Raw genomic sequence first — 10,522 nt, 5'->3', positions numbered from 1 at the left:
CTGTGTTTCATAAACGTGCCTGTACTTTTGAAGACTATATACTTTTCCACCCTCTGATATCAGTGAATCAGCAGCTGGCAAATAAATGTACATTACTGAGATTTTCCAAGGATGTTGTTCAGTTAACTGATGCTCCCAAGTTCAAGAATGGAAGCCCAACATTTAAGCCAACATAGATGTAAAATAATATTTAGATTAAATCCTTCAATCCATAATCCCGATCTTAAATGGACATTTACATGTCCAGAGAGCTTTTATGTGGACCTGGAGGTGAGACCATTGGTCAGATGATGTTTTGATATTGAATGTAATTACAATTTGGCAAAAGTAAGCAAGAATTTGTGTCACGATATCAATTACTGCGTCAAAGAATTTGATTAAGAGTTACTGTAGATTACATTGATATTACTGAATTGTAACACAGGGACATCGGGTGGCAGAGCAAAGAATGTATTCATTTTTTTATTGACTGATATTTGAAGTTCAAGTTCGAAAAAGAAGAAGAGAGCAGCAACGCATCACAATGGTTCGCGTTTGTTTCTCTCGTTTCTTGGATCTGCTGTCATTCACTGAGCAAATTTGTGTGTATTAAAAGCCTTTCCAGTGTAAGAAAACAAGCTTTCTGTTCAATATGTTGATTCAACGATAATTTGCAGAATACTGGTATGTTCCTGCCTCTCCCTCATTTTTGCTGTATTTCTATAGCCCAAAAGAACCCCCCCCCCCCCATTAGCAAACAGAAAAGATCCCCACAAAAAAAGTGTGTTAGTGTGTGTGTGTGTGTGTGCGTGTGTGCGCGTGTGTGCGCGTGTGTGCGCGCGTGTGTGTGTGTGTGTGTGTGTGTGTGTGTGTGTGTGTGTGTGTGTGTGTGTGTGTGTGTGTGTGTGACATGCCCCTGTGTGGACAGTGTGAGTGCTGTCTGGAATACAAAAGCACTTCTTCACAGGTTCAGCGTCGGCACATACTGGTATTGGATTCTCATTTCTCTTGCGACCACCAGCCTCAGGTAATATTCTACTATTTACAGAGTTGTGATTTTGAATTCATTCACAGCTGAAACAGATCCAGATACTATCACATTATCGTGTTGCTGCATGGTGTAACAACTCACTCACTTGTGATGCTACTTTTTCTCTCAAACGTTTCATGCTCTAATATCAATGCCTTTATGATGTTTGTGCAAATCTAAAAAAAGAAAAGACCAAATTACAAGGTTGACAAATGATTACACAAGACTTTCTTTGACTGATCTGTTTTATGTGTCTGCAATTTATGGAATTTTAAAATGTTTTTAAAGGTATTGCATTGATTTTATTTTGCATTTATGCCAATTGTGTTATTATTGGGAGAAAGTCTTTATTAATATCAGGTTATAAAGCTAAAGATAGTAGAAGATACAGATTGATAAAAATGTGTCCACTGTGATATTACTGCTAGACTTCTAATTATCCAAAAATATTGAGTGATTTTTGACATATTGTGAATAATCCACATGCACCCCAGCTGCCTGCATCAGTCGTGGGTTTACTGGACCAAACCATGCAGCTATTGTTCCGCCGGACCGGATCAGTAATGTCTGTTTTGTTTCCGTCCAGAGACGGAAAAAAAAAAAAAAAAAGTTTGTGGACTTAGTCAACTTTTTCCAGTCTGGTGGCTTCTGATGTTTACTTTAGCTCTGAATGTGACTTTTGAGAGCAGCACATCTCAGAGGCCCGTTACCGTGACAACCGTGGAGGCCAATGCTGCAGCTCTGCTTGACATGAATGTGTTTGCAGCATACAGATGCACTCATCTGCTTTGAACGATTGGCCAAGTTCAAGTTGTTGTGACGAGTTGGATGACAAATAATCATGCATTGATTGTTTGTTGTGCGTCTTGAAGCTGTTTGTTTTGTCACTTTATCTGATTTGAAGCTGTGAATCTGTTCTCGGCAATGTTCATTTGAATTTCTTTGAGTGATTTTTATTGGAATTCTTAAGCAACTTTTTAAACTCTTCATTTCAATGTTGCAGATATGAGGGCCTGCTTTGTATTCCTTTGCTTACTGGCAGCAACGTTTGCCCAGTCTGTGAGTATTTAATGTTTTTGTCAATGAAACAAGTATTTGTCATTTACCGAATGGATGATTATTATTTCATTATATGCAGGTAAAAAGTAAACCTCATGGAAAACATCATGGTTTGCACAAGACTTCACACAAAGCTAAAGAAAAGGTAAATCCCAAATCTAGATAAAGAGTCATATTTAAAATGTCAACTTTTCAGATTACGAGGTGAATATGTGTCTTTTCTCTTCAACAAGGACATCATCGTAGAGGAGGCCAACAGGGCGCAGATCTTCCCCACTTTAGTGACATTTGAAGCCATCAGCCAGGAGCAGGAAGATGAAGAGTTGAGCTCTGAGGACAATGCAAACTCCAACAAAGAGAACGGGCATTTTGACAAGAGAGAAAGGAGCGATAAAAGTACAGCGGTCCTGCTGAGCGAGGAGGAGCTGGTAGACCTCCTGAAGAAGGAAGCAGAAGAAGAGGAGGAAGCAGAAAAAAAAGAGCTGGACAGACAGGTGGAGGCAGACCAACACAAAGAGGGTGAGGATGAGGAGAAGAAGTCAGATGCTGACATGGAGAGTGACAGGAAAGAGGTGAGCAATAAGGAGGAGGTGGAGAAAAAGCAGGCTGAAGACGCTGAGATGCTGGAGAAAGAGGCTCAAGTAGAGGAGGATGTGAAGAAGACCCATGAAAACGAGGAAGAGGATAAAGCGGATCCTGGAGAAGAGCGAGGGGCTTTGCTGGAGGAGACAGATGGCAGCACAGAGTCAGAGATACCGTTTGATATCGATTACGCTGCTGATAGTGGCATTTTACAACCTCTGCAGTTTGTCTCAGCCAATGTAAAACCCCACAGTGACGAGGACAAATCCACCACAAAAACAGATGTCAAGGAGAAGGAAATAAGTGAGAAAGAACTCACTGACACAACCACCATAGCAAGTGACTATGAGCAAGACATACAAAACACAGAGGCAGCAGGCAGTGAGGAAGTATCAGATGAGGAATATCAGCTTCAAAATGGTACCAGTGACAAAGACTCGCAGGCCAAAGCTATAGAGAGAAACGGTGATAGGAGAGAACCAAGGGACGACATGGAGTCCCCAGAACTGAGGAGCAGTATGGACCTCGAATCGGGGTTAGAACTGGCTGGAAAGGAGAAGGAGAAAAATAAAAATGAAAGCGGAAATCACACCAAGGGGAAAGCGAGGAAACAAAAGAAGAACCAGAGGATGAGGAAGCACTCACTGCAAAGGGACGAAGCAGCATTTGGACAGGAACAGAGCCAACCGGATCCTCAGGAGTCAGAGGACAGCAGCCTTGACAATACAGTCCAAAAGGCAAAGAGGAGAAGGGCAGGGAAATGGGTACAGTAAACATAATGTCAACTTCTAATTTCAAAGTATAGCTGCAATACACATTTTCAGTTTGACAATTGCATCAATCGCAGCGAAGGGAGTTCCTTCTCTTTTAAGTGAGCCAGATCATTTGGTTTGGCTCATTAATAAGAGGCAGCTTGTCACTTACTATCAGCTGTTGCTTGATATACTGTGTGGGTAAATATACAAAACAGCTGCAACCATCAGTTGGAGTTGCATGAAAAATGATCTCGTGATTTTATGAAAAAAAAGAAAGAAGACGAAAATAAGTAAGGGGACTCCCACTGTTCACCACCTAACAAGACTGTGTTGACAGATTTGAAAACATTATTTCCCTACACCGAATGTAATTTCAAGAAGCTGCTGTTAGTGCAGTCCTGTTAGTCAATCAAAGGACCATAATATGGCTGTTATGTGTTTACAGCATGTGTATGCTGCCCCCAAGTGGTCAAAAATACTAGTTTGATTAAGTAGCTTTAAAACAAAAAAACTATCAATACATTCTCCCATTTATCCTGTTTAGGGTTGCGGGGGGGGGGGGGGGGGGGGTCCCAGCAGCCTCCGAGGGAGAGGCGGGGTTCATCCTGGACAGGTCACCAGTCCATCACAGGGACAACACATACAGACAGACAACCATTCACACTCACAGTCACACCTACAGTCAATTTAGAGTATGGATTAACCCCTCCTGCATGGCTGGAATGTGGCAGGAAGCCGGAGTACCTGGAGAACCCACGCAGGCACAGGGAGAACATGGAGAACACGGAGACTCCTTTTTAAAAACACATCTCATCTGGTTACATTGACATGTGTCTTGTGTCTTTTTTTTTTTTTTTTTCAGGGTCCTTTAGTGGGCATGAATCCAGTGCAGATAAGAGCCACGGTGGATCTCTACCCAAACACCAGGCCCTCTCCCCACCCAGAAGCCCCCTCTGGTTGGTGTCTGCTTGACTCAACCGCAGCAGCAGTTGGCCATACTGACTAATTCACTACACCAACAATCTCTCAGGGGAATCTGCTGACTGGATCATTTAGATAAGACTCCCACATGAATAGTGACTCTCTGCTTCACGCTCACTGGCCAAACACAGCTCTGCTGGCTTACCCAGTGAATAAGAGACATCAGGTTGAATTTATTCACTGTACAAACTCTAATGGTGGTGGAATGCAGTTAGTGGTGGACAGTACATGTACTTGAGCATTGTATACAGGTACGATTCTGACGGAATTTACTTGATTATTTCAGTTTTATGTTACTTTGTACTTCCACTGCACTAATTCTACTCAGCTATATGTATTTGAAAGCGAAGTTGAAGATTTTACACAGAATAATGTAATAAAAATCAGCACGCAACTATAAGTTGTTAGCAGCGCCACCAAACAGGGATTTGCATTATGTTTGACCTTGCTTGACCTTTTGATCACTAAAATATTTCCAGTCATTTTGGAGTACCAGTGAATGTTTTTACTATATTTAAACACATTCACTCAAAGCATTCCCTGAGATTTTATGATCATGTGCGGTGACCCTGACTTTGACCTTTGATAGCGCCATCGAAAAGGGATTCATGTGACATTTGACCTTGCTTGAACTTGAACCCCTGATCACCAAAATCTTTTCCGTTTATCTTTGAGTCCCAGTGGATGTTTGTGCTAAATTTGAAAAAAACAAACAAACAAACAAACTCTTCCTGAGTAACCACGAGTCATTAATGTACATATTTAGTTTTTCTATTCTTTGCTTGCGGTGTTTGTCTTGTTTTAGATCCATGTGATAACTTCCGCTGCAAACGTGGGAAGACGTGTAAACTGGATGCAGACAATAAACCCAGCTGCGTGTGTCAGGAACCGTCTGAATGTCCCCCCAGTGTCAACGAGTTTGATCATGTGAGTATCAACCAGTCAGACATCTACAGTGGAGTTGCTATGCAAAGCTGTGGAATTGTAACTGATTGTTGCTCTACGTCTGAAGGTTTGTGGGACGGACAACAAAACATACGATACATCGTGTGAACTCTTTGCTACTAAATGCAACCTGGAAGGCACCAAGAGAGGACACAGACTTCATCTGGACTACACCGGGCCTTGCAAATGTGAGCCTCGCGTGGGTTTTATTGATGACATTTTGAATCAGTGCGTGCTTAACTAAATTCTCTCTGTTGCTCTTTCAGTAATACCTCCATGTGTGGATACTGAGTTGGTACAGTTCCCACTACGAATGAGAGACTGGCTGAAAAATGTGCTGCTGCAGCTCTATGAACACGACTCCATGTCCCCTGGCTTCCTCACTTCAAAGCAGCGTTTTAGGGTATTTTATCTTGCTCAGACTCTACAGAAAGCCGCAGTGATAATGTAGTTTCATCATTAGAATATTTACAATACATCTTAAAACGCAAAGTTTATATTAATTCTCAACATGCTGTTTGTTCTTTTTATCTCATGAGTCAATGAGTCACATATCTCATTTTTGTGCAAAATGTATGTTGTTAACAGTTTCGTGTTTTAGGTAACCAAAGTCCCCTGTTTACTGTAGGTGAAGAAGATCTTCGAGAGCGAGCGGCGTCTTCATGCTGGCGATCACTCTGTTGAGCTACTCGCCCAAGACTTTGAGAAGAACTATAACATGTACATCTACCCAGTACACTGGCAGTTTGCTCAACTGGACCAGCACCCGTCTGACAGGTCATTTTTATTGTTCCTAATTACTTCACCCATCCATCCACCCATCCATTTTCTTCTGCTTATCCTGTTAAGGGTCGTGTGGGGGGGGGGGGGGGGGGGGGGCTGGAGCCTATCCCAGTAGCCTTCAGGCAAGAGACGGGGTTCCCTGGACAGGTCGCCAGTCCATCACAGGACCAACACATAGAGACAGACAACCATTCACACTCACACTCACACCTACAGTCAATTTAGAGTATCAATCAGCCTCGTCCCCTCTTGATGTCTTTGGACTGTGGGAGGAAGCTGGAGTACCAGAGAGAACCCACACAGGAACAGGGAGAACATGCAGACTCCACACAGAAAGATCCTGTGTCTGAGCCGGGACTAGAAGCTGAAACCTTCTTGCTGTGAGGCGACAGTGCTAACAAATGCACCACCGTGCTGCCCTTACTTACTTCACATTAAGTTGAATTATGCACAAGCTCATATTTGCATATAGGCAAATATATAGACTGTATATGGTCTGTTTTGCCCCACCCACCAGATCATAGCTGGATCACTCGGACATGTCTGAGTCTGACAGAACTGGTTTTGAGGAACAAAAAAACTCTGGGTTGAAAAAGGACGGCGGAAGAGCATTGCTAGTTTAGTGTGTTGTTTCAGATCTTAATTAAACTTCTGTTATATTAGTACAGGACAACTTTGATTGTGTAGTCATGAGCAGAAACACATTAACAATGCAGGCCTGAATACCAGTAATCTGAACAAGAGAGGAATTAGCTGAGAGGCACCTTGTCAATCCCTGCTTTATTACTCCAGATCCTAACTACCATTGCCTCAGTGTGTGTATTGTGACAAAAGAGATTATGCTGAATGCTCAGTGATCTGGACTTGCTGTTCCTCTCTGTCACATAGGTTCCTGTCCCACTCAGAGCTGGCTCCTCTCAGGGTCCCTCTGGTGCCGATGGAGCACTGCACCTCACTCTTCTTCCAGGAGTGCGATGCTGACAAGGACAAGCAGGTGTCCTTCAAAGAGTGGACTTCCTGTTTTGGTATCAAGAACGGTGAGATCACCAGCATCAACACAAACATACAACAATATACACATGTAAATAAATTTGTGGCAAATGATATTTTCATTTTAACTTTTGAATTATGAGACATGACAAGGTTTAAACGAAATTACACTAAACTGACTTTCAGCTAAGGCAGAATGAGACTAGACATAACCATAATGATAATAAAAAAAATCAAAGAAGAAAGGAAAGAAAAATGAAAACGCAGCAGTTGAAGAAGTTAGATGAAATGAGCTAGGAGAGAGGAATCTGTGCCATGTATTATTTTTCACTTTATGTCATAATGTATATAAATCGTGTTATTATTGTAATCCATATCACGTTAAACTCACAGATTTTTTTTTTAGCTTGTACCATTACTTGAATTCACATTTCGATGATCAATATCGATACCATCTCTTGTAACCTTTGACACATTAACATTTCTTAAATTCCCAGCATTTTATACCTTGTTTACATTTGAATATGCAATAATATATAAGATTTTAAAAAAGTCAGTCATAACCATGGAGGGAGGAGAAGAATCCAAGCATTCCGTGCGAGACTCACTTGAAAGACATTTATCATTTTAATGTGACATTGTTTTAACCAAAGGCAGAAACAGGAAATGTGTTTAAACATGTAAACCTCCTGGGAAAACACATTTAGTTCTTGCATTAATGTACCAGAATATTCTTAGCCTAGTCCTCATATAGCATTTTGTTTCCATCGTTCGCCTTCAGTAATACACTGAGACCTCATCCATCAGTTGTCAGTGTGCGTAAGCTTCACTGACCACGCAGGTCAATAATTATTTTTTCATCCTATTAACACCTGCTACCGATTGTCTCCACAGAGGATATTGATGTCAACCTGCTCTTCTGAGCCACATTTTGTACCTCATCTAAAACACCCGCTGGTGTTCACCTCTGTGTGGAGAACTCTGATACGTAAAAATGAGCTGAACTCGTTTTTCCTCCTGCTACAGAGGCCAAGTGATGGTGCTGATATGTTATGTCTGGTTACGCTTGGACATTTCATTCTATTCTATAATTTAGATGCAGCTAATAGATGTTTTTCTTTTTTTTTTGCAATAGAATATAAGGAAATGTTTAGGATGTTTTATGCTAAGTCTGTTTTCTGATGCATTCCAAACTGGGGAAAAGTTTACAAAAGCTTATCAGTAGAAAATGTTTTGCAGTGTACTTCAAAAGGACTGTTCTGAATGTTAGAGTGATTTAGTGCAGAATTACTCTTTAAATAAAGGTTCTATAGATTTTTGTGTTATACTGAAATGTCAAACAATAACGGTATTACTTACCTTTTGTAGCAGTCACTGTCAATGTTTGTCTTTGCAACCTGTTTCAGTACAGTTTTAAATAAAGTTCGATGGATCCTACAATGTTTCCCTGTTGTTAGTGGTGATCATAACTATCCTGACTGCATCAAACATGATCCCTGTTGACCACAAAAGGCCATAGGACACATCAGTTTAAGCTTTAATATCATGTTTTTTTTCTGCCTGATGCCACAATGACATGCAAACATGACACCTGCAACAATGGTTCTGACAGTGACACCTGATTAGGGTTTGCCACATGATCCTGAATAATGGGCTTCTGTAAGGGACAAAGCGAAAATAGCCTTCCACGTGGTCATGATGATTACAGCGTCTCGTTGTTTTGAGATGGAACACTGGACTGTGATTGGTCCTTTCTTGGAGAAGCCTGAATCTGCCACTCTATATAAGCAAAGACAGAAACAGCTCCTCAGCTGTTGACCGTCCGCCGCCGCAGCGATAAAACATGTTTTGTATACTGTGGGTCATCTGTCAGACTCTGGCTGTTGTGGTGGAGGGTGGTGTGTCTTCAGGGAGTGCTGAGGCACCAGCTAATGTGGGGGTGAATCATAATGGAGCAGCAGCTGGCAACAACGTCAACACTGCTCAAAACGGGAGCCCACTAAACGGTGAACCCCTTGTGGCACGTTTATTCCAACTTGGTGGGTCATTTTTTGTCCAGTCAAACCAAATAGGTCAGATTCCCATCCAGCAGTTGATCCCCCTTGGAGCTCTCCAGCAAGGTGCTACATTTCCAGGTGGAGTTAATGTAAATGCACAGGGGGCTCCAGCTGCCGGAGGTGGGCCAGTGATGCTGTTGGCTCTGCTGCCTCAGAGAAATGCTGCAGGAGACCCTCAGGTGGCCGGGATGAACAACCATCAACAGCTGGGCCGTAGTGGTGGAAAGGCAGCAGGCAGAGTGAGATTTCAACGGTCAGTCGCAGCTCGCCCCCAGAGGACCATGACGAAGGTGATGTCAGCTGAGGAGGAGGAGGAGGAGGAGGAGGAGGAGTGCTCTGGGAGGACTGAGGAGGAGCAAACTAAATGAGACCACATCCTGTGACTCATTTCTTCACCTCTGATCTTGTTTCACAACTATCTGTTCTTACATGACACTGCCTTTATGAATAATTCTCATCCAAACCAATAAATAATCTCATTCTGTTGTCTTATCTCTGGATAAATCTTTTATTGGGTGAATTAGCACAACTCACATTTGTTGCCATATTATTTTACCTTAAAGTAGCCTGCTGCATTTTTGGGACAAAATGATAGAAATAGCAAGAAATTCTTGAAAAACTGAATATATTGCATATAAGAAAACAAACCCTAACCCGAGATAAAGAACAAAAATCAAAGCAAAAACCATCTTCCAGAACACACCAGGGCACTTTACATGAAGAGTGTGAATCACCTCATTTGTACCCCCCAAGCATCCTACAGGAAGATCAGGTTTTGGACTTTTAAATCCAATATTCACTTCACTGCTTGCAACATAGTAGATTTGATGGTTTCATATAAAAAAAAAACAACCAAAAATACAAAAACAATGGGAACAATTTTCCACGTCATGTGACAGTACATTATAAAAATATCCCCTTGGTCATTGATGAGGTCTGTGAAAACACGTCTACATTGTGAGAAATTCCATTCGCCTTGACGTGAGACTCCAAACAGGAAGAGACATATTTCCTACTTTGAACGGCATGACAGTGTGTAATTAGTTTAAATCCCCAGACCAGACTTTCACAGAGGGTGTTTACCTGGTCGGCTGTGGTCTGCGCAGTCAGCAAGGAGAAAAAAAATACAGCCAGACAGCTCCAGAATGCGACAACATAGTTGGCAAACCACGCTGGGAAGAAACAAAAGGCTCCAAACATCCTGAGAAACTGAGAATCTGGCACAGATTTGTTTCTCTCGGCAACGCCAGAGGCTCTGGTGATGCTCCTCATGGCTGAGTTGGTTGTGAGATATTTGTTTGAATGTGATAATATTTCTGGGCTGGTGGGCAGTAAAACAAATCTGTTGGAGTCTTTAATCG

At 41.9% G+C, this 10,522-nt stretch overlaps 1 protein-coding gene across 1 annotated transcript; it reads left to right on the top strand.

Moving 5' to 3' along the window:
* The first annotated feature begins 925 nt into the window (after positions 1 to 925).
* Positions 926 to 8,546, top strand: sparcl1 (SPARC-like 1). The gene is made up of 11 exons (XM_086210211.1): positions 926 to 1,006; positions 2,013 to 2,068; positions 2,148 to 2,213; positions 2,302 to 3,414; positions 4,268 to 4,361; positions 5,192 to 5,313; positions 5,399 to 5,519; positions 5,598 to 5,734; positions 5,960 to 6,108; positions 7,003 to 7,151; positions 7,999 to 8,546. The coding sequence occupies exons 2-11, from the start codon at positions 2,015 to 2,017 to the stop codon at positions 8,025 to 8,027; spliced, it is 2,034 nt and encodes a 677-aa protein (XP_086066337.1). The 5' UTR covers positions 926 to 1,006; positions 2,013 to 2,014; the 3' UTR covers positions 8,028 to 8,546.
* The last annotated feature ends 1,976 nt before the right edge of the window (positions 8,547 to 10,522 follow it).

The sequence above is a fragment of the Aulostomus chinensis genome, chromosome 8 (assembly GCF_037954235.1).
Source record: "Aulostomus chinensis isolate RoL2024-O1b breed Wild chromosome 8, RoL_Achi_v1.0, whole genome shotgun sequence".
NCBI lineage: Eukaryota > Metazoa > Chordata > Actinopteri > Syngnathiformes > Aulostomidae > Aulostomus > Aulostomus chinensis.
Note: the sequence above shows the minus strand (reverse complement) of the source record. Positions and strands in the feature narration are given on the sequence as shown.

Bases quoted from the DNA above. Each gene is read 5' to 3' on its own strand.
- sparcl1 (XM_086210211.1), top strand. From the start codon at position 2,015: ATGAGGGCCTGCTTTGTATTCCTTTGCTTACTGGCAGCAACGTTTGCC. The intron at 4,362-5,191 runs GTTGGTGTCTGC...GTCTTGTTTTAG, and splicing joins CCACCCAGAAGCCCCCTCTG to ATCCATGTGATAACTTCCGC. The intron at 5,314-5,398 runs GTGAGTATCAAC...CTACGTCTGAAG, and splicing joins GTGTCAACGAGTTTGATCAT to GTTTGTGGGACGGACAACAA.